The 25,163-nt window shown below is 41.3% G+C and overlaps 1 protein-coding gene across 6 annotated transcripts in view; it reads right to left on the bottom strand.

Annotated features, from left to right (window-relative positions):
- KDM2A (lysine demethylase 2A) overlaps positions 1 to 25,163 on the bottom strand; it is a 111,107-nt gene that overhangs the window by 76,831 nt on the left and 9,113 nt on the right. Inside the window, exon 2 of one of the 6 annotated variants that reach the window (XM_066344801.1) lies at positions 1,044 to 1,118. The exons of 3 other annotated variants lie outside the window; for them this stretch is intronic. In XM_066344801.1, the coding sequence (XP_066200898.1) occupies positions 1,044 to 1,058 (15 nt within the window). In that variant the 5' untranslated portion in view covers positions 1,059 to 1,118. Of the gene's footprint in view, positions 1 to 1,043; positions 1,119 to 24,179; positions 24,248 to 24,276; positions 24,300 to 25,163 lie in introns of those variants that run through there. 2 more of the 6 variants (XM_066344811.1, XM_066344821.1) reach the window with 2 other exon arrangements.

Here is a 25,163-nt window from a genome sequence, read left to right on the forward strand (position 1 = left end):
CCTCAGGTGCTAGAGTGGCTCTGGTCGCAACATGGCGACGCCCAGGATGGGCAGAGCATCGCCCCCTGGTGGGCAGAGCGTCGCCCCTGGTGGGCGTGCCGGGTGGATCCTGGTCGGGCGCGTGCGGGAGTCTGTCTGACTGTCTCTCCCTGTTTCCAGCTTCAGAAAAATGAAAAAAAAAAAAAAAAAAAAAAAGAAGGGGGGAGAGCAGGAAGCGTCAACTCCCTGTGTGCCTTGTCCAGGCAAGCCCAGGGTTTCGAACCAGCAACCTCAGCGTTCCAGGTGGACGCTTTATCCACTGTGCCATCACAGGTCAGGCCCAGGCTGTTTCTTTATTTCTTCTGGCTTCTTCCCTTTGATTAAAACAGACTGACAGCTTGAAAGAGGGGGGTTGGAAGGTTGTGTGAAAAAGGTAATGGAAACTGCCGAAGGGAAAGGGGCAGGTGACGGATCCAGGAGATGGTGATGGAGGAAGACTTAACTTGGGGTGGCGAACACACAATACAGTATACAGATGATATATTACAGAACTGTACACCTGAAACCTGTATAATTTTATTAACCAGTATCAGCCCAATAAATTCAGTAAAATATTTGAAAAATAAAACTTTCATGGCTACAAAGAATTCTATAATTTGGCCCAAGATCTGACACTGTGTAACAAACTGCTGAATTTTGATGTCCTTTGGTAACTAAGCCTCTAAAGTACAGTCTAATAAGTGGCAATTGTAGTATTTACAAAATTACTAAAGCACTATCTTTTATTCTTATATTTATTTATTTTTTGCAGAGACAGAGAGTCAGAGAGAGGGATAGATAGAGAGACAGACAGGAACGGAGAGAGATGAGAAGCATCAATCATCAGCTTTTCGTTGTGACACCTTAGTTGTTCATTGATTGCTTTCTCATATGTGCCCTGACCTTGGGGCTACAGCAGACCGAGTAACCCCTTGTTCGAGCCACCGACCTTGGGTCCAAGCTGGTGAGCTTTGCTCAAACCAGATGAGCCTATGGTCAAGCTGGCAACCTCAAAGGTCTCAAACCTGGGTCCTCCGCATCCCAGTCCGATGCTCTATCCACTGCGCCACCGCCTGGTCAGGCTATCTTTTATTCTTGATCTATGAAGTAGAAAATATATACGCACATGTGTGTTTTTGTGTACGTTTATTTTAAAGGCAAAAATAGACTTGGAAGGATATACGAATTGATAAAATGGTTACTTCCAGGGAAAGAATTGGGATTACAGCAGTTAAGGGACTCTTTAGCCTTATCTGTAATCCTTCAATTTTATATAATAATGCATTTCTATTTTATTTGTATAATTAAAACCACTCAGATTTGAAATATGTAGAACTGATCATATAACTTATTAAGTTTTGAAAATCAGAATAGATTTTATTAAAATTTCATTGTTTGCAAAGCATTCAATATTATCCCATTAAATCCTCAAACAATCCTTAAAAATAGGTAACATTATTTCACCAACTTAGAAATTAGTAAACTGAGACTCAGAGAAGTTAAGATGTGTCCTATTCACGGTCACAGAATGTTGGAGCCTGGGACTCCCAAAACCACACTAACGTAAACATACAGGGAATTTAACACATTGATTATAGCCTTGCTAAAGGAATATTCAGTTAATTCAGGAGTAAGGAGAAAATACTTTTTAATGTTTGTCGTTGTTAAAAATTGCCAAAAACAACCTGGCCTGTTGTGGTGCAGGGGACAGTGTCAATCTGGAACACTGAGGTCACCAGTTCAAAACCATGGGCTTGCTCCATCAGGGCACACACAACAAGGAAGCAATCAACAACTAAAGTGAAGCAACTATGAGTTGATACTTCTTGCTTCCCCCTTCCTCTCTCTGTAAAATCAATCAATAAATCTCTTTTTTTAAAAATCTGCTTATCTGTCAGCCTCAATAAAGAAAGCAGTATAAATATTTTGGGGCATTTGTTGACTTATGGCCATGCTGAACATGGTTGTTGCATACTAATCCTATTGAAAGTTTAAGAGAATCCCTGTCCAGTGGCTCAGTGAATAGAGCATTGGCCTAGCATGCAGACATCTAGGGTTTGATTCCCAGTCAGGGAACACAAGAGAAGCAACCATCTGCTTCTCTCCTCCTCCAGCTCCCCCTTCTCACCTCCTGTAGCCAGTGGCTTGATTGATTCAAGGGCCCCAGGCTCTGAGGATAGCTTGGTTTCTCTAAGTGCATCAGCCTCAGGCACTAAAAATAGCTGCCTACTGGAGCATTGGTCCCAGATGAGGTTTGTGGGTGGTCCCAAGAGAAGTGCATGTGAGAGTGTGCCTCACTATCTCCCCTCTTCTCACAAAGGCAAGGTGGGAGGGAGAGAGGAAAAGGGAGGAAAGGAGACGGGAGGAGAGGAGAAGAGAGGAGAGAGGAGAGGAGAGGGGAGGGGGAGGGGGAGGGGGAGGGGAAGAGAAAGTGAAAGGAGAGAAAAGGGGAGAGGAAATGAGAGCAATATCAATTTGTTGTTCCACCCATTTATGCACTCACTGGCTGATTCTTATATGTGCCTGATTTGGGATTGAACCCACAATCTTGGCTTATCTGGACAATGTTCCAACCAACTGAGCAACCCAGCCAGGGCCCAAACCTATAATTGTCTTAAATGACAGCAGCAGTGACAAGCACCAACCATAAATGATCTAGCAAGACTCTATGTTAATCAATCAATATGCGTGTACTAAGTCAGTTGACAATACCACTATAAGATCAGTTGGAAGTCTGCCTACAAGAATGTCTAATGTCTGAGAACTACGCAGTCTCTGTGGAAACTCTTAATCCTTGAAATTCTCTTTCCTTCTTTTTTTAATAAGGTTTCCTAGGTTCACTGACCCCTGAAATTCAGTGAAAAGTACATCTTTTAACCTAACCTTTCCCAGGATGATACAACAAATAAAGTTAAGCCTGAATGAAATAAAAACCATGCTTATTGGCCCTGGCCGGTTGGCTCAGTGGTAGAGCGTCGGCCTGGCGTGCGGGGAACCCGGGTTCGATTGCCGGCCAGGGCACACAGAAGAAGCGCCCATTTGCTTCTCCACCCCCCCCCTTCCTTTCTGTCTCTCTCTTCCCCTCCCGCAGCCAAGGCTCCATTGGAGCAAAGATGGCCCGGGCGCTGGGGATGGCTCCTTGGCCTCTGCCCCAGGCGCTAGAGTGGCTCTGGTCGTGACAGAGCGACGCCCCGGAGGGGCAAAGCATCGCCCCCTGGTGGGCAGAGCGATGCCCCTGGTGGGCGTGCCGGGTGGATCCTGGTCGGGCGCATGCGGTAGTCTGTCTGACTGTCTCTCCCCGTTTCCAGCTTCAGAAAAATACAAAAAAAAAACAAAAGCAAAAAAACAATGCTTATTTCTATTCTCCTATATCATATCTTTCACATTATTTTAAAGATGATTATCTACTCTGGACTTACACAGCAGACACTCATGAATTTTAGTTCTGTTTTACCTTCCACCTTGCATAGCTTTCCTGCCTATTATAATTATATCTGGGTGCAGGAAATCTTTATTGTTAATACCACAAATTAACTTTAGTCCTTGGGCCAGGTTCTGAAGGAGTTTCAAACATATTAACATGATCCGAAATGAAATCAGAAAGCTATATATCTTTGAAAACTTTTTTTAAAGATTTTATTTATTTTAGAGAGGAGAGAGAGAGAGAGAGAAAGAAGAGAAGAGAAGAGAAGAGAAGAGAAGAGAAGAGAAGAGAAGAGAAGAGGGGAGGAACAGGAAGCATCAACTCCCATGTGTGCCTTGACCAGGCAAGCCCAGGGTTTCAAACCAGCAATCTCAGCATTTGAGGTCGATATGTTTATCCACTGCGCCACCACAGGGCAGGCTGAAAACTTTTATAAAACATTTTTATCCTACAGTTAGGAATAACTAGATACAACACATAAAAATGGAAGAGAGAGAACTATGGCATTATAGTTTATAACCAGTATTAAACTAAAAAGTTTCCTGCAGCAAAAAATTAGAAGTGATTATTTTCATCCACAGTTTTTGTGAGTTTTTTTGTTTTCTAATTGAGAGGCAGGGAGGCAGACAGACAAGCTCCCACATTCGCCCCAACTGGGATCCACCAGGTAAGCCCCCTACCCAGCGATGCCCTGCCCATCTGGGGCTGCTGCTCTGTTGCTCAGCAACAAGCTAATTTAGAGCCTGAGGGGAGGCCATGGAGCCATCCTCAGTGCCCAGGACCAAACTGCTCAGATCATTCAAGCCACGGCTGCAGGAGCGGAGACAGGAGGGGAAGAGGAAAAGGGTGGAACAGCAAATGGTCGTTTCTGTGTGCCAACTGGGAATCGAACCTAGGACTTGCACAAGCGGGAGCCTATCTCCCCTCCTCTCACTTGGAAAAGAAGGGGGGGATTTACTTATTGATTTTACTGAGAGAGAGAGGGAGAGAGAGACAAGACCATCAATCTGTTCCTATATGTGTCATCCTGACTAGGGATTGAACTAGCAACATCTATACTTCAGGACAATGCTCTAGTCTAACCAACCAAGCTACCTGGCTGGGGCATTAAATAGATGATCAATGAAAAGTTGTTGGGGAAATCTCAAAGTACCACTGCACAAATTACTTTCTAATTACAAAAGAAAAAATATTTTTATAGGAAAGATCTGACAGTCATACTCTTAACATGATCAAGGCTCACATCATCAAGAGTGACACAATCTGAAAGCATCTCACTCTTGGTGATGCAAGGCTTGTAAATATGCAAGATGGTGACCTGTGAGGTATTTTTGCAAAAATGGTAAACCTGAATCTAATCACCTAATACTCCATAAACCTAAATATTATATATCTAAAATGCCCCTTTCTCATGTTTTTTGTTTTGTTTTGATTTACAGAGACAGAGTCAGAGAGAGGGATAGATAGGGACAGACAGGAATGGAGAGAGATGAGAAGCATCAATCATCAGTTTTTTATTGCGACACCTAAGTTGTTCATTGATTGCTTTCTCATATGTGCTTTGACCGTGGGCCTTCAGCAGACCGAGTGACCCCTTGCTCAAGCCAGTGACCTTGCTGGTGAGCTTTGCTCAAACCAGATGAGCCCGCGTTCAAGCTGGCGACCTCAGGGTCTCGAACCTGGGTCCTCCGCATCCTAGTTCGACGCTCTACCCACTGTGCCACCGCCTGGTCAGGAAGCTTTCTCATGTTTTAATCTTTATTTAGCCACTATCAAAGGGTCTCTGGGAGGACCCCCAACAACTACCAAACAAATGGAGTAATAGAATGAATACGGGTTTGAAGCCAGACAGTCCTAAGTGTGAATCCTGAATTAGCTACTTACTAGTAGCTTACATAAACCACGAATCTCAGTTTCCTTATAAAATAAGGTTGTATAAATACCACCAACTTCAGGGATTGTGCTAAGGGTCAAATGACAAATCTACTATATGTAAAATATCTAAAATACTGCCTGGCATATTAGAGTTGTTAATGTTGGTTGCCCTATCATACCACATACTTGTTATCTATAACGTGTCATGGTTAACAAAGAGTTTTTATATACATATAGTATCTTATCATCTATCCTCCCTGTAAACCACAGTTACAATTCAGTAAAAATACAATGACATTAATTTCCTTGCAAGGGAAGGAAATTTTTATCTAACATGATAAAAATCAAAGCATTTGCTCTCATTCATACATTCTCTTTATACCTGTAGTACCTGCTTTGCATGGTCCTAATATGCACACATTTCAGCTACCACAGTTTAGTTAAATAACATCAATCCTCTAACAACATAGTTCAAATTTGTTATCACTGTATATGAATGAACTGTGAGTAGTCATACACAAAGTACTAACTTGACTGCTAGTTTTCAGTCCACAAATCACCTTGTAAATAGGTGTGCATCATAATCAGTAACCAATCACATTACTTCTTTCAAAGTCTGTTGGAGATGAATCACTGGCACATTATTCAGTTGACACACAAACAGCAAGGCATAGCTGTGTTACCTGCTAGTCTCTCAGTGATAAAGCACATGACATTTTACAAAAATGGATAGTCAAAAAAGAGAATTAGCCTACAAAGATGAAAATAAAGCAAAGAAATAAAGTGATAATGATGGAAATGAGATTTGAATAGAAAATAAAGAGTATGTATCAGAGGAACTTAGTGGAGACATAAATAAGAAACATAAATAAGAAAAGTGATGAAAAGGATAAAGATGTCCCAAAGGAAGCAATGTCAGCAAAAAAAAGAACTCTCAAAGATATTCCATGACATGGAAAGTGCAAAGGATAAACTGCTAGAAGCTGAGACATTCAGAAGACACTTACTCTATTACTTTAAGTTGTATGACAAGCAGGCAAGAACTTTTAAAATTACCTCTGATAAGTTTTTGTGGGTTTTTTTTGTATTTTTCTGAAGCTGGAAACTGGGAGGCAGTCAGACTCCCACATGCACCCGACCAGGATCCACCGGCATGCCCACCAGGGGGCAATGCTCTGCCCATCCGGGGCGTCGCTCTGCCACGACCAGAGCCAGTCTAGTGCCTGAGGCAGAGGCCATGGAGCCATCCCCAGTGCCCGGGCCATCCTTGCTCCAATGGAGCCTCGGCTGCGGGAGGGGAAGAGAGACAGAGAGGAAGGAGAGGGGGAGAGGTGGAGAAGCAGATGGGTGCCTCTCCCATGTGCCCTGGCCGAAAAATCGAACCTGGGACTTCCGCACGCCAGGCCGACGCTTTACCACTGAGCCAACTGGCCAGGGCCACCCCTGATAAGTTTTTGTTTTTGTTTTTTTTTGTATTTTTCTTGGCACGCCCACCAGGGGGCGACGCTCTGCCCCTCCGGGGCCATCGACCAGAGCCACTCTAGCGCCTGGGCCAGAGGCCAAGGAGCCATCCCCAGCACCCGGGCCTTCTTTGCTCCAATGGAGCCTCGGCTGCGGGAGGGGAAGAGAGAGACAGAGAGGAAGGAGAGGGGGAGGGGTGGAGAAGCAGATGGGCGTTTCTCCTGTGTGCCCTGGCTGGGAATCGAACCCGGGACCCCTGCACGCCAGGCCGACGCTCTACCACTGAGCCAACCGGCCAGGGCCCTGATAAGTTTTTAATGAAGGAATAAAACACTCCAATAGTCCAGGTTTCTAATGCTTTAAATTACAGTATAACAAATAAATATTAGTTTTATTATTCATTTCCTCATATATTTATAACCAACAATGAAATAGATCTTAATATTTTGACAAATATTTTAAAGAGCACATCATAATTTTTGCAGTCATTTTTACAGCCCCTCACTACCATGAAAACTGAGATCTGCTTTTACATATATACTGCTCACAAAAATTAGGGGATATTTCAAAATGAATATGGAGCGATAAAATAAGAAGCATTGACCTTTTTCTTAAGAAGCATTTGACTTTTTATTAAACAAGAACATCAGAAAAGCAAACAAGTCAAAGAAGTTGTTTGATTATGCAAATGAGATACAAAACCAACTTTTATTTCATTGGTGAAAATGCATTATACAAAAGGCTGAAAGTACTGGAGTATCTGCACATTCCCTGATCCCCTAATTTTAGTGAACTGTGTATCTGTGGATATACACCAGTGTGTATGTATGCTTTTACCCACTTACTTTCAAACCATCTGAGAACAAGTTGCACATATGATGGCTCTTTACTACTACTTCTCTGTGTATTCCTTAAGGATAATAAAGATTTTATTTTAACCTAACCACAGAACAGCTGTCAAGTTCGGTAAATTCTTTAAAACAATTTTTGATTGATTTTAGAGAGAGGAAAGTGGGGGAGAGAGACAGGAACATCAATTTGTTCCTGTATGTGCCCTGACCGGGGATTGAACCATCAACCTCTGCACCTTCCAGACAACATGCTAACCAACCAAGCTATCCTGCCAAGGCAATTTCAGTAAATTCTGTAAGTTACTTTTTAAGAACCTATTTACTCTTTATGAATGAAAGATGGAATCAAAGCCTGCTGTTCAAAGTCAAAGACAGCAGCTATGAAATTTATAAGTTAGTTTTTCAGATATTATATCTTTCAGGCAATTATATAGTTTAACTTTGAAGTTTAACATACCTTTAATAAGAAAAGTAAATGGATAAAAATAAAGTAAATGAATAAAGAAAACTTCTGAAAGGTAGTCAAATATTCAATTCATTAATTTTTAAAAATATTTCCTAAGAATGCAGAGAATATAAAATTTGTATAACCCTCACTTTTAAATATGTTACAATCCTTTTGGGAATTCAACAATCACAAGTGGAGCCCTGGCCGGTTGGCTCAGTGGTAGAGCGTCGGCCTGGCGTGCAGAAGTCCCGGGTTCGATTCCCGGCCAGGGCACACAAGAGAAGCACCCATCTACTTCTCCAGTCCTCCCCCTCTCCTTCCTCTCTGTCTCTCTCTTCCCCTCCCGCAGCCAAGGCTCCATTGGAGCAAAGATGGCCCGGGCGCTGGGGATGGCTCCTTGGCCTCTGTCCCAGGCGCTAGAGTGGCTCTGGTTGCCCCGGAGGGGCAGAGCGTCGCCCCCTGGTGGGCGTGCCGGGTGGATCCTGGTCAGGCGCATGCGGGAGTCTGTCTGACTGTCTATCCCCGTTTCCAGCTTCAGAAAAATACAAAAAAAAACACAAAAAAACAATCACAAGTGGAACTTCATTATGCTACACAAAAATGATAAATATACCACATTCAAAACTAATATAAAATGAATGTCAAGTGTAATAAAAAAGTTACAAAGCAGTAAATAAATAAACAAATAAATAAATGCACCATAGAGTTTAAGAACACAGCCCAAAAAAAATCTGTCACTCTGGCCAGTGAATCAGTGGGTAACGTGTACTCCTGACACACCAAGGTCATGAGTTCAATACCCCATCTGGGTACCTAAGAGAAACAATCAATGAATGCACAACTAAGTAGAGGTAAGTGGAGCAGCGAGTTGATGCCTCTCTTTTTCTCTCTCAAATCAATGGAAAAATTAAAGAGATATATACACACATAAAAAAATGTCACAAACTTATTGAGGGAGGATTATATTCAATTGAATTCATTATATTTTTTAGCATCTGCCCATGTGCCACACACAATTAATACTCTGGTAAATAAGACTGTTGTGGTTCTTGCACTTAGAATCTAGAAAATACATGGAAATACAGTCGGTGCTATTTGTTACAAGAGCAGAATAAAATCTAGTTAAAGAAATGGGGAGAGCCTGACCAGGCGGTGGCGCAGTGGATAGAGTGTTGGACTGGGATGTGGAAGGACCCAGGTTCGAGACCCCGAGGTCGCCAGCTTGAGCGCGGGCTCATCTGGCTTGAGCAAAAAGCTCCAGCTTGGACCCAGGGTCGCTGGCTCCAGCAAGGGGTTACTCAGTCTGCTGAAGGCCTGCAGTCAAGGCACATATGTGAAAGCAATCAATGAACAACTAAGAAGTCGCATCGCGCAACGATAAAATAATGATTGATGCTTCTCATCTCTCCATTCCTGTCTGTTCCTGTCTATCCCTCTCTCTGTAAAAAAAAAAAAAAGAAAGAAATGGAGAGATAGGCACCTTATCTAGCAGAAAAGGAGAAACATGTTAAAAATTTCCCAAAGGATATAATATCTAAGCCAAAATGTGAAGGATAAATAGAATTAAAGAGAGGAGAGAGTGTTCAACTCAGAAAAAACTGCATATGCAAAGGCCCCAAAGTAAAAAAGAGCATAGAATTTTAAGAAAAGAGAAAGTAGCTGAGTACAGTATCGTTTTCAGGTAATGGGAAAAGAGAAAGGGAGAATACGATGTAATGGAAAGAAATTCAACCTGAAGTTAAAAGACCTGGTTTCCAGGCTTTATTCTACCACTTATTAGCTATTACAACTTTAGGACAAGTTATTTCACATCTCTGGGTCTCTATTTCCTAATGAACAAAATGTGGAACTACCATATCCCCCCTCAAAAGTTTGTCTCAAGAATCAAATTTTATTTTACTTGTTATTTTTTTTTAATTAAGTAAGGGGCAGGGAGGCAGTGAGACAGATTGCCGCATGCGCCCCAACCAGGATCCACTTGGCCAGCCCACTAGGGGGCAATGCTCTGCTCACTTGGGGCTGCTGTTCTGTTGCTCGGCAACCGAGCTATTTAAGCACCTGAGGAGAGGCCATGGAGACATCCTCAGAGCCAGGGCTAACTCACTCCAACCACTGGAGCTATGGCTGTGGAAAGGGGTGAAGGGGAAAAAAGAGAGAGAAAAAGTGGAAGGGCACAGGTAGAGAAGCAGATGGTCGCTTCTCCTGTGTTCCCTGACCGGAATCGAACCAGGGACTTCCACATGCCAGGCCGACGCTCTACGACACTCTACCACTGAGCCAATCAGCCAGGGTCAAGGATCAAATTTTAAAAAGCATGTAACAAAGTATAAAAGAAAAAGAGGTTTTAAAAATTCTCCTCACCACCATTAAGAAAATAAAGCGACAAGTCACAGACTGGGGAAAAGTATTTGGAACACACATGTCTAACAAAGAACTTATATCCAACTATATAAAAACTACAAGCCAGCCCTGGCCAGTTGGCTCAGCAGTAGAGCGTTGGCCTGGCGTGTGGAAGTCCTGGTTTTGATTCCCGGCCAGGGCACTCATGAAAAGTGCCCATCTGCTTCTCTACCCATCCCTCTCTCCTTTCTGTCTCTCTCTTCCTCTCCCGCAGCCAAGGCTCCATTGGAGCAAAGTTGGCCTGGGCACTGAGGACGGCTCCATGGCCTCTGCCTCAGGTGCTAGAATGGCTCTGGTTGCAACGTCCCAGATGGACAGAGTATCACCCTCTGGTGGAAATGTGGGTGGATCCCAATCGGGCCCATGCGGGAGTCTGTCTCTCTGCCTCCCCATTTCTCACTTCAGAAAAATACAAAAAAAACCCACTACAAACCAACAATTAAAAGATGAACAAACCAGTAAAAAAAGGGGGAGGGGGCGGCAAAAGATTTGTACAGAAACTTCATCCAAAATATACAAAGGGCCAATAAACACATGAAAAGGTGTTCAATATTATTAATCATCAGAGAAATACAAATTAAAATCTTGAGATATTTAATACTCACTAAAATGGCTAATCTCAAAAACCAAATGTTGGCGGAGATAAGGAATAAGAACAGCTCTCAAATACCGCTGGTGAGAATATAAAATAGAGTACTTTAAACAGTTTGGCAATTTCTTACAACGTTATACATACATTTACCATATGACCCAGCAGTTACTTCTTTGTATTTCTCAAAGGAAACAAAACATGTCCACATCAAGACTTGTACAAGAATATTTATCACAGCCTTATTCAAACCTGAAAACAACCTAAATGTCCATCATAAAGAGAATAAACAAGTTGTGGTGTATACAACAGAATATATTCAGCAATAAAAACAACTATGGAAACACATGGACAAAATGTCAAAACCATAATGTTAATTAAGAGAAAGAAGCCCCTCACAGAGGAGCACATGCTGGTATTTTATATATATTACATATATATGTATCTGAATGAAAACCAACGAGGCAAACTTATCTATAGTGACAGGAACCAGATATATAGATGGAGGATACTAACTGTAAAGGGGCACAAGGGAAGTTTCCATGGAGATAGAAACGTTTTCTATATCTAGTTCTGAATAGTGATTATGTCAAAACTCCCCCAAATACAAGGTCTGTACATTTTATGGTATGTTATATATATACCAATTTTTAAAAAAATGACACTATGGGTATACAATCAGCAAAATCTATCAAGTAGCAAATTCTACAGGATAAGTGATCAGAATTTTCCACAAAAAAACAAAAAAGAGAGAAGTGACCTATAGGTTAGGAGAGACTTCAGACAAATATCAACCAGATATAACATGTGCATGAACCTGGTATGACTCATGATTCAAACCAACCAACCATTAAAAAAACCCACAGATAATTAGGAAACTTTGAACAATGACGATATTAAGAAATTGTCCATTGGGCCCTGGCCAGCTGGCTCAGCAGTATAGCGTTGGCCCAGCCTATGTAAGTATTGGGTTCGATTCCCGGTCAAGGGCACACAGCAGAAGTGCCCATCTGCTTCTCCCCCCTCCCCCCTCTCTGTCTCTCTCTTCCCCTCCCGCAGCCAAGGCTCCACTGGAACAAAGTTGGCCCAGGTGCTGAGGACGGCTCCATGGCCTCCACCTCAGGTGCTAGAATGGCTCCTGCTGTAACAGAGCAACGCCCCAGGTGGGCAGAGCATCACCCCATGGTGGGCATGCCGGGTGGATCCCGGTCAGGCACATGCAGGAATCTGTCTGACTGCCTTCCCGCTTCTAACTTTGGAATACAAAAAAAGAAAAAAAAAAAGAAAAGAAATTGTCTACTGTTTTACTGTGATATTAGTAATGTGGTTATGCTTTTAAAAAGTGTTTATATAACAGGACAACATGGATGAATCTCACAACGTTGGGTAAAACCAAGCCAGACATAAAAGGATACACACTATATTATTCCATTTTTCAAAAATTCAAAACCGCCTGACCAGGAGGTGGCGCAGTGGATAGAGCATCGGACTGGGGTGCTGTGGACCCAGGTTCGAGACCCCAAGGTCACCAGCTTGAGCCGAAGGTCGCTGGCTCGAGCAAGCGGTTACTCGGTCTGCTGTAGCCCCACGGTCAAGGCACATATGAGAAAGCAATCAATGAACAACTAAGGTGTTGCAACGAAAAACTAATGACTGATACTTCTCATCTCTCTCCGTTACTGTCTGTCTGTCCCTATCTATCCCTCTCTCTGACTCTATCTCTGTAAAAAAAAAAAAAATTCAAAACCAAGTAAAACTAAATTATATTCTTAGATACTGCATTGGGGGAAAAAATAAATAAATTGGTGACTGGGAGAAGCATGAGGAAGCATCTGAGGTGGTAGCAATTTGAAATCCTGATAGTTACAAGGGTATCATTTTGTGATCATTCACTGAACTATGTTTTACATTATTTTCTGCATATGTATTATCCTTCACAAATAGTTTTACTAAAAACTTAGCTATACATAACTGAAGTATGAAAAGATAAAATAAATAAAACAATTAATTCAAAATAACCGAGAAAGTAGAGGAAACGCATGAAAGAAGAGTTCCGCGTATTGATGACCGTTGTAGTTGGTTGACAGGTATGGGAGTTCACTGCATTGGTTACACTGTTCCATAGTAAGTTCTTTTAGTTAAATTTATTGCAGTGACCTTGGTCAACAGGATCACATAGGTTTCAAGTGTATACCTCTATATTTGATCTGTATATCGCATTGTGTGCTCACCAAAGTCAAACCATCTTCCATCAGTATATATTTGGCCCTCTTTACCATTTACTGCCCCCAACCCCCTTCCCTCTGGTGACCATCATACTGTTGTCTGTGTCTGAGTTTCAGTCTTATATCCCACAAGTGAAGTCATATGGTTCTTAGATTTTTCCGACTTATTTTGCTCAGCATTATGCTCTCAAGGTCCATCCATGTTGTCACAAATGGCAATATTTCATCATTTCTTATGGCTAAGTAGTATTCCATTGTATATATGTACCACATATCTTGGTCAAAGGATACTTTGATTGTCTCCATGTTATGGCAACCGTGAATAATGCTGCAAAGAACATATGGAGTGCATATAACTTTGGGAATAAATGTTTTTGAGGTTTCTGGGTAGATACCCAGAAGAGGGATTGCTAGGTCATATGATAATTCTATTCTTAATTTTCTGAGGAACCATGATACTATTTTCTATAGTGTCTGTACCAGTTTACATTCCTACCAGCAGTGAATCCAACTTTTCCAACACTAGTTATCCAACACAATCTAACAGGTATGAGGTGGTATCTCATTGTAGTTTTGATTTGCATTTCTCTAATAGCTAGTGAAGTTGAACATCATTTCATATATCTGTTGGCCATTTGTACGTCATATTGGGAGAAGTGTCTGTTCAGGTCCTGTGTCCATTTTTTAACTGGATTGTTTAGTGTTGAGTTGTATGAGATCTTTATACATATGTTTTGGTATTATCTCCTTGTCACAGCTGTTGTTTGCAAATATCTCCCATGAGCTGGTTGCCCTTTTGTTTGTTGCCTTTTCCTTATGCTGTGCAGAAGCTTTTTATTTTGATATAGTCCCATTAATTTATTTTTGCCTTTACTTCCCTTACTTTTGGGGTCAAGTTCATAAAATCTTCTCTAAGACCAGGGTCCTTAGGTTAATACCTACATTTTCTTCTATGTTTCAGATCTTATATTTAGGTCTTGATCCATTCTGAATTAACTTTTGTACATTGGAACAAACTGTAATTTCATCCTTTTGCACAGTAAGTTTTTAAATGGTTGTAACCTTAATTTCTGCACTTCTAGGAATGATAAAAATATACTCAGAAACAGAAAAATAAATACAATTAAGCTCACTGGGTTTTTATTTTTAATACCCTCCCCAAATGGATACAACCCAGTGTTCAGTAACAGAGAAATAGAAAAACTATAGGAAACCACAGCATAAATTCTACCAGAGTTTTTAATGACATGAAAAATTATATGATAAATTAAGCAAGATATTAAATTATATCAAGCATAACCTCAGCTACATAAAAACACTTTTATACATGGGAAAAAATGGGAAGGCGATATGTTAAAATAGTGATGATGATCAAATTTGGGATTATGACTGACTTTGTTATATTTTTCACACCAGCATATGTAATCTTTATCTCTAAAGGAGGAAAATTTTTTACTCATTCAAAACATCAATTCTATCAAAGTTGAGGGAAGAAAGCAAAAACACTAATAAATTGTGGAAGAACCATCAGTAATACATTCTAAAAGACTGACTAATGTGAAAAAAGACAAATATTTTACCAGTGATAGCTCAGTTGGTTAGAGCATCGTCCCAAAGTAGAGAGGTTGCCGGTTCAATTCCTAGTCAAGACACATACAAGAACAGTGATGTTCCTGTCTCTTTTTATCTCCCCCTCCCTCTCTCTTTCAAATCAATAAATTACAAAAATTTTAAGAAAATTTTCACCCACAGGAAAACCTTACTTGAATTTTTCTCATGTCCTTTGCATTACTTCTGTATTTAATTACAATTTCAAAAGGAGTCTTGTTAATATCAAATTACATAGCTTGCCTGACCAGGCAGTGGCGCAGTGGATAGAGCGTCAGACTGGGATGCTGAGGACCCAGGTTCGAGACCCCGAGGTCGCCAGCTTGAGCGCGGGCTCATCTGGTTAGAGCAAAAAAAGCTCACCGGCTTGGACTCAAGGTCTCTGGCTTAAGCGAGGGGTTACTCGGTCTGCTGAAGGCCCGTGGTCAAGGCACATATGAGAAAGCAATCAATGAACAACTAAGATGTCACAATGCACAACGAAAAACTAATGATTGATGCTTCTCATCTCTCTCTCTCCGTTCCTGTCTGTCCGTTCCTGTCTGTCCGTCCCTGTCTATCCCTCACTCTGACTCTCTCTCTGTCTCTGTAAAAAATAAATAAATAAAATAAAAATTACATAGCTCAACTAACCAATAAAGTACATAGTTTAGAAGTTAAAGCATGATATACACAAAAAAAATTTATTTGTGTGACAGACACAGACAGAGAGAGGGACAGATAGACAGGAAGGGAGAGAGATAAGAAGCATTAATTCTTTGTTGCGGCTCCTTAGTCTCTTTAGTTGCTCATTGACTGCTTTCTCATGTGTGCCTTGACTAAGGGGCTACAGCAGAGCAAGTGACCTCTTGCTCAAGCCAGTGACCATGGGGTCATGGCTATGAACCCACACTCAAGCCAGCAACCCCACACTCAAGCTAGTGAGCCCGCGCTCAAGCCAGATGAGCCCACACTCAAGCCAGCAACCTCGGGGTTTTGAACCTGGTCCTCTGTGTCCCAGTGACACTCTATCTACTGCACCACCACCTGGTCAGGCACCACAAAAATTTTTAATAAAAAAAAGCATTATATCCAAAGGAACCTCTCCATATCAGAAACTGAATAGATTTTCACACCTAAGCCAGTGCACACAGTTTAAAGTCCTGTATCAAATGTTTGTGAAATGAACAGATTTTGAATCAAATAGACATGTATCAGCTTGCCATTCTATTCTCATTAGAGGTATACATAAGCCATTCAAATGACTATTACAATAGAATAAGATCATGAAATTTGAGCCAACAGTTTTTCTGTTTTCACCTGGGTCTTAAAAAGAAGTCTCTCATCAAATTAAGTAGTTAGGTGATCAGAAAACTCTCAATCTATGAAAAATAAGAGAGAAAGCTGTTCTGATACAGGAAAGGCTGAGAGGCCTAGAGATGTGATGCCTTCCCAGGCATAAAACCACTACCACCTCCAATTTGACATTTGGGCATGATGCTAAAAATTCCTATTTTACTTTTACCCAAGGGAGTTAGTTCCTTAGCTCATGGCTGGTAACTGAGAGTCCCTCAAAGTTCCAACTTGACTTAGGATGGCACTAGTATCAGCAGGGTCTTTCCCAGATGTGCCGTTACCAGTGGCTGCATGGATTCCATAAAGGAAGAAATTCAAGAAATACATTTAGAATTATAAATACCTTTAACAATGCTTCTCTATGGAATTTTTAAATTATAGAATATGGAAGAATTTTGTATCACATATAAAGAACTGGTAAAAATAAATAAGGGACAGATGTAAATGGATGTCTGCAGATGTTTGTCCCCACAACATAATGTTTGGAATAGTACCTAATATTTTTATAAAAGATACAGAAGACAACATGGGTTAACATTACAAACAGAGAGGTATAAACTGAGAAAGAGCTTAAAAAACTAAGTTGATAAGAATTATATACTGCTCACAAAAATTAGGGAATATTTTAAAATGAATATGAAATGATAAAAAAAAGCATTTGATTTTTTTTTATTAAACAAGAACATTAGAAAAGCAAATGACAAGTCAAAGAAAGTTGTTTGATTATGCAAATGAGATGCAAAACCAACTTTTATTTCATTGGTGAAAATGTACTATAAAAGACTGAAAGTACTGGAGCACGTTCCCTGATTCCCTAATTTTTGTGAGCAGTGTAGTATTAACTTTTGACTTGAACAAGTATAAAGTAAAAGTACTAGAGAAAAATTAAGTATTCATGGAAATAACTAAAATATATGGTTTGTGAACCAGTTTTATGTTTTTTGTTTTAAGATGGGTATGACTACTACATTTATTTTGGTAATGGCATTATTAACTATTATTTCTTCCTCTGTTATCCTCAAACTAAGAAATAATGGGAAAGATACCCAGAAAAAAAACTCTTAAGAACTAGGCTATAACAATAGTTCAGACTGAGTCAGTAATAAGAGTGGCAGTGGGAACCATAATATAAAAATGCAGCAAGTCTTAGCAACTGACTAAATTATGGAGGATAAGAGAGGAAGGAGTTATAGTTGATAATGCCAATAACAAATAAATGTAGTGGTCACACCCATCTTAACACAAAACAAAACATAAACAAAAACCCAAGAGAAACTTCTTCGGATCTTGCACTTAAACTATGATTTGCACCCCTTCTCTCTTCACAGCCAAACTTTGCTTCATTCATTGTCTCTGTGTAACCTCAGGTTTATTCTGAAGAATGTCTTCTGCCCCAAATAACACTATAACTCCTGTTTAAAGTCACCAATAAACTCTATGTTGCCAAATCCATGACAATCTCAGTCTTCAATATACTCAGCCTCTGAGCAGCACTGATCTCAGCTGACTACTCCCTCCTCTTTGAAACATTATCAGTATAAAGTGTTTAACCCTTAGTAGTACAAAAGTTCATGTACATACTCGTGGCTACTGACCATCCAGAGTACGATTAACATGAAAAAAAGGCAAATGTTCTTCTTGTTTCCATAAATTGGTTATCAAACATTTTAAGTTAATAAAACTGGAACTGGAACTAATTTCACTTTTTGAAAAAATAACACTCCTGGAGGTCAGCGAGCATGAAAAAAACTCACCATTCAAAAGGTTAAGAATAAAATCTGGGCCCTGGCCGGTTGGCTCAGCGGTAGAGCATCGGCCTGGCGTGCGGGGGACCCGGGTTCGATTCCCGGCCAGGGCACATAGGAGAAGCGCCCATTTGCTTCTCCACCCCCACCCCCCTCCTTCCTCTCTGTCTCTCTCTTCCCCTCCTGCAGCAAAGGCTCCATTGGAGCAAAGATGGCCCGGGCACTGGGGATGGCTCCTTGGCCTCTGCCCCAGGCGCTAGAGTGGCTCTGGTCGCAGCAGAGCGATGCCCCGGAGGGGCAGAGCATCACCCCCTGGTGGGCGTGCCGGGTGGATCCCGGTCGGGCGCATGCGGGAGTCTGTCTGACTGTCTCTCCCCGTTTCCAGCTTCAGAAAAATGCAAAAAAAAAAAAAAAAAAGAAAAAAAAAAGAATAAAATCTGGGCCCTGACTGATGAGTTTGTGGTGTTAACACCCCATGTCATCTTTTCTCATTCAGGAGATTCATTCACTTAAATGTTGGTTGAATGCTTACACTGTGCCAGGCACTTTGCTTGGGTCTTGCTTGTTAGACTTAGAAATACTGTACTGTGGTTTCAGATGTGCTGAATGCTTTCAAGAAATAAAGAGGGTGATAAAATTGTTGTATGATAGGTATGACTTCTTGAGATTGGGCTGGTTTGCTCAGTGGCCCGACATGCAGTTGATGGGGTTTGATCCCCAGGTCAGGGCACACATGAGAAGCGACCATTCTACTTCTCTTTTCCTCTCTCTCTCTTCCCCTCCCATAGCCAGTGGCTCTACTGGTTCCAGCATAGGCCTAGGCACTGAGGATAGCTCGGTTGGTCTGAGCGTCAGCCTCAGGCACTGAGGATAGCTCAATTAATCTGAGCATTGGCCCAAGATGGAGTGGCTGGGTAGGTCCTGGTCACAATGCATGCGGGACGGGAATCTGTCTCTCTATCTCCCCTCCACTCACTTAAACTGGAGCCTGACAAACCTGGGTTCAAAAACCAACTTCTCCAGTTACTATCCAGTGGTTTTAGACAAATTATATTGATAGTAAAAACATCTACTTCAGAGAGTTATGAGCATTATATAAGTAAAAACACTAAATACAACAACAGTGCCTAATAAACAGTAAGCACCACAGTCCCTTGGTTTCCAAGACACAACTATTCTCTTGACTTTCCTCACACCTCTGTGGTACTCTCTTACTCCCTTAGTAAGTCACTCTGTTTACCCAACTTCAACTACCGTATACATACCAAGGAGACCCAGCTGCATGCCAGTAAGTCCTTCCTCAGGCCCAGAATCACACTTACCTGCTCAACAGTTCTACAGACACCCCACATCCAACCGTCCAAACTTAATAAAAACTGAACTTATGCTATTTCTCTCAGTCTCCAAAACTGCTCTTCCTTCAGTGTGCACTATCTCAGTAAAAGGACTATACCACAAGCCACCCACGTGAGAAAAACTGGGGCGTCATGCTTGTATGTACCTTCCTTAACCTCACCCTCCATACAGTCAATGAACCAAAATTCTATGATTCTATTTCCTATATTTTTCAAAACCTCTCTAATTCTATTGTTAGCATTCTCCACTAGACCACCACATCTTACCTGAACCTCTGCAGTATCCTCCTAATTGGTCTCACCAAATCCATTCTTGCTTTCTCTTTGGACCTTTCTCTAACTGCAGCCAGCTGGTATCAGTCCAAGTATATTACTCCTCTGTTGAACTTCGCCTTCAGGATAAAGACCTACTTGGACTGACCCCTAACAACCTTGTCAAAACTAACTTTCTCCTCCACTTTCTTCACTCCAATTACAATGGACTTTTTTGGTTGTGATTGGCAGATTTTTCAAATATGTCGGATTCCTTCAAACCTTAGTTTTTGCAATATGCTAATCACTGCTCTGTTACACCTAGCTACTTTAGTCATCCTTTAGGTCTCAGCTTTAAAGGCTTTCTTAGGAAAGGTGTTATCTGATACCTTCTTCCACTCCTGAAGTTTAGATTAGGTCACCCTATTACATATCCTCATTGCATCCTGTATTTACCTTTACTCCTCTGTGTAACTGTAATTAACATCAGCAGTGTAAGTATTTATTTAATGCCTGACCCCCCCACACCAGACTGTAAGCTTCATGAGAGGGACAATGCTTGTCTTGCTTATCCCTGTATCCCAAGAGCCTTGCATGGTGTCTGACACATGGTTAAGTGCTTGCAGTATCTTCTCATCCTTACCACAGGGCTCTGCATTAGCTGGTCCCTCTACTTAGATCTCTGCTGACCCAGATCTGTTCCCTTAAGTCCTTGAACCTCACAAAATCGGCTCCTCATCACTCAAGTTTCAGTGAAGTTACAAAGTGCCATCTTCAAAGGAAGCCTTTATCGATTGCCCAATCTCAATAAGTCATACTTACCATAAAACAATCTTTTTTTTTTTTTTTTTTTTTCCTTTTCTGAAGCTGGAAACGGGGAGAGACAGTCAGACAGACTCCCGCATGCGCCCGACCGGGATCCACCCGGCACGCCCACCAGGGGCGAAGCTCTGCCCCTCCGGGGCGTCGCTCTGCTGCGACCAGAGCCACTCTAGCGCCTGGGGCAGAGGCCAAGGAGCCATCCCCAGCGCCCGGGCCATCTTTGCTCCAATGGAGCCTTGGCTGTGGGAGGGGAAGAGAGAGACAGAGAGGAAGGAGGGGGTGGGGGTGGAGAAGCAAATGGGCGCTTCTCCTATGTGCCCTGGCCGGGAATCGAACCCGGGTCCCCCGCACGCCAGGCCGACGCTCTACCGCTGAGCCAACCGGCCAGGGCCCATACAACAATTTTATCACCCTCTTTATTTCTTGAAAGCATTCAGCACATCTGAAACCACAGTACAGTCTTTCTAAGTCTAACAAGCAAGACCCAAGCAAAGTGCCTGGCACAGTGTAAGCATTCAACCAACATTTAAGTGAATAAATCTCCTGAATGAGAAAAGATGACATGGGGAACACCCCAAACTCATCAGCAAAACATTTGCAAACTGTCCTCCAACAAAGTCAAAGAAGTGGCAGTACAGCTTTGTAGGCTTGAGAACCAGAATGCCTTTGAATCTTGGCTCTTTCCCTTCTTAACTGGATAGGCTCGGATGAGTTACTTAACTGTACTACATCTCAGTTTCCAAATCAGTAAAATGGGAATTAGAACCTACCTCAAAGAGCTGTTGAGAATTAAATTAGTTAATATATGTATGGGCCAAGCACATAGTATACATTCAATATGTACTGTTATCCATCAGATTGGGCTCATCCTCCCAAAGTTACAAATATACAGGGTGACTTTTCCTTTATTTTACCTACCCCAGAAGGGTGATTATTATTTTTGTACACTGCACAACTCCAAGGGTGTCTTTCACATAGATTAAGATATGTGACTGGCACCTTCTGAAATTGTTCTACCTGGTAGCACCATTCCAGAGTTCTTGCAACTCCTTATATGATCAGAAGGTTAAGATGATCAAAAGACACAAGAAACCGGAAGTGCTTTGGAAGCTTAAAAGCACTATAAAATGATCATTATGTTTACAAATCTACATTCTCTTTAGGTCACTGTCAGAATAAAGAGTGAGTTGGCCAGATTACTGCTCCGTAATCCAGGCTACCTTGAATTCCCACTGAGGGCTACAACCAGCTCATGCAGCCGTTACTCAGGAATGGTCATGGGGTATTCAGCTGCAGGGCAATTCAAAATATTTCAATATTTGCTCACATCAAAACTGCAGCTTTTATTCCACTTTTCTATCCTTCAAAGAGAATATCAAAAGAAAATTTCTTGTTGAATTTCTTAATTATTGATCTCAAGACAGTGAATGCTTACTTCGGTTACCCAAATAAATTGATTTTAAGGTAAGTTAAAAGGAGTAATAAATCTGCAACTAGTTTGAGAGGATTTGCCACAACCATGAAGTTAGTTTTGTAAAAATTCAACAAATAAAAATACTTTATATGCTTACTTTGGGCAAAGCCCTAAGAAACACAATTTAATAGCACTTTGGAGATGTTTTGTGGTAGACTTAAAATTCTAAGATGAATAGTAGCTAAACAGGATGGAAGTGTACATAAAACCTATCTACTGGTTTCCAATTTCACACTATTGACATTTTGAGCTAGATAATTCATTGTTGTAAGAAGCTGATCTGTGCATTTAGGATGTTTTAGGAGCATTCCTAGACCCTACTCACTAATACCAGTAACTACTCCCCTAATAAGACAATCAAAAATGTCTCCAGATATTTTTTTTGTATTTTTCTGAAGTGAAATGCGGGGAGGCAGAGAGACAGACTCCCGCATGTGCCCAACTGGATCCACCTGGCAAGCCCACTAGGGAGGGTGATGCTCTGCTCATCTGGGGCGCTGCTCCATTGCAACCGGAGCCATTCTAGCGCCTGAGGTGGAGGGCATGGAGCCATCCTCAACACCTGGGCCAACTTTGCTCCAATGGAACCTTGACTGCGGGAGGGGAAGAGAGATAGAAAGGAGAAGGGGAAGGGTGGAGAAGCAGATGGGCGCTTCCCTGTGTGCCCTGACCAGGAATCAAACTCGGGACTTCCACATGCTGAGCTGATGCTCTACCACTGAGCCAGCCGGTCAGGGCCTCTCCAAATATTTTTGACTATTTCTTGACTGGATAAAAATCACACCCAGTTAAGAAACCCTGATTTATTTTAAAGATTTTATTTATTCATTTTAGAGAGAGGAGAAAGAGGGGGGAAGAGTGGGAAGCATGAACTCATAGTTGCTGTCTGTATGTGTCTTGACCAGGCAAGCTCACAGTTTTAAACCAGTGACCTCAGCACTCCAGGTTGACACTTTATTCACTATGCCACCATAGGTCAAACAGGAAGGAACCCTACTTTAAATAAATGTTTCAACTGTCTAAAACAATGGTAGTCAACCTGGTCTACCTTTCCAGCTTTCATGGTGGGCGGTTCCAGCTTTCATGGTGGGCGGTAGTGGAACAACCAAAGTATAAATAAAAAGATGGATTTAACTATAGTAAGTTGTTTTATAAAGATTTATTCTGCCAAACTTAGTGAAAATCCAACTTGGATCCATAAAGTACTTGGTAAGTAATTATTATTATATACTTTAACTTGCTGTAACTCTGCTTTATAAATTTTATAAAGTTAAGTTACTTCCCTACTTTATAAATCACCATTACTGTGGAACTGGTGGGCAGTTAGAAAATTTTACTACTAACAGAGATACAAAAGTGGGCAGTAGGTATAAAAAGGTTGACTACCCCTGGTCTAAAACATCCACCCATGTTCTCTCACACGCCCACCTTTCAAAAATCCCTCCCTCTGATCTTCCTGGTAACTCAGATTTAATCCCAGAGTCTACCTCAACTCAATTGCCTTTGCCTCCAAAATCCTCAGAAATCACTTATAACTCCCTCAATGACATGTCAGTTCTCTTGTTCAAACCCACAGTTGGTGATGGAGGTGACGCTAGTACTTGGGGCTTGTGATCCCTAATCGAGCATTCTTTTCTATTATAATACACTGCTATCCACCAGTCACCAAGTTTTAGCAGTACTTCACTGTCAACATATCTAATTTCCGTCCCTTACTTTCCATTTCTACTACTTGTAGCCCAGAGCCATGGTTCTCAAACTTCTGTAGGCATCAGAATCACCTGGCTTGTAAGAACACATTTTGCTGGGCCCTAACTCGAATTTCTGATTTAGTCAAGTATGGGGCAGGGCCCAAGCATGTGCATTACTAACATGTTCCCAGATACCCAAGATAATGCTTATGCTGCTAGTGAGAGGACCACACGATGAGAACCACTGCCCTAGAGTCTCAGTACCTTTCACCTTAAGAGGTAACTTATTATGGTATTCTTCTAGACAACCTCCCTGATCTAAAACTGCAAAATGATTACTCCTAAAACTATGATCAATTACTGTCCTATTAAAAATAAATTACAACTATGGCTCTCTATTTTCCATACATGGCTTTCATAATTATTTAAAATGTGTGCCCAACATTATCAACAGCACCTCCCTCCCAAAATAAATCTTTTACTTTAATCCTACTGATCTAATGGCTGTCTTCAGAATAAACCATACAGGCTTCCCACTCCACAGTACGGCTTATTCTGTCTTTACCTCCTACAAGGCCACCCTCTTCCCTCCTCCTCTCTACCTACCTGAAGGAGGCCTTCACCACTGTATTTGCCAAAACCAGGTTTGGTCACTATCTGCTGCCTTTTATCTTTATGGTTTTAGTTTTTACCAAGTACTCACAGATAGAGAAAACCCCCAAGTACCTAAAATTTAAAACAGAAAACAGTGATATGAGTGGCATGCATAAATAAAAGGCTTGACATATATACAAACTACACAGATACTAGTGTTTTAATAGATTAAGTGCAACAAATGCAAAGTTCACAAAAAGAATGTGCCCATCTTTTTAAAAACATGATTAAATAATGGCTATCAAATATTTAAAGCTATATTTCATTTAGGATGTTAGGCAGGCACCTGTTAGAAAAGAAAATTATAAAGTAGTCTCAAAAAGAGAAAGTACTTAGTCTACAACTTCCTACAACAGAAATGAGTATCACTTGTTTTCTGTATAAAATGCATCACAAGAGAGATGGTATGGTGTGAAAGAAGAAACACGGGATTCAATGTCTGGTTCTACCCCTGACCAAATGTGATCATGGGCAAGTCAAGCAAGACCCCTCCCCAAGCTTCCATTTCCAAAAAAAAAAAAGTTCAACTTTAAAACTATACAGTTTACCTTACAGGGTTGCTTTGAGGTAACATACATGAAAGGACCTAACCTAGCATTTGATACATGCTAAATGTTAATTGAATTTTGTTAATGTGAAAGCACAATGCAAAATAAAAAGTACTATTCCAAAATAAAATAAACAGCAAATTAATGAACCTGATTAAGGATGTCCATTTCCCAAGGAGAAAAAAATTTAAGGATATAAAATAAAAAATGTAGCCCTGGCCGGTTGGCTCAGTGGTAGAGCATCAGCCTGGCGTGCAGGAGTCCCGGGTTCGATTTCCGGCCACGGCACACAAGAGAAGCACCCATCTGCTTCTCCACCCCTTCCCCTCTCCTTCCTCTCTGTCTCTCTCTTCCCCCCGCAGCCAAGGCTCCATTGGAGCAAAGTTGG

The sequence above is a fragment of the Saccopteryx leptura genome, chromosome 1 (assembly GCF_036850995.1).
Source record: "Saccopteryx leptura isolate mSacLep1 chromosome 1, mSacLep1_pri_phased_curated, whole genome shotgun sequence".
Lineage (NCBI taxonomy): Eukaryota > Metazoa > Chordata > Mammalia > Chiroptera > Emballonuridae > Saccopteryx > Saccopteryx leptura.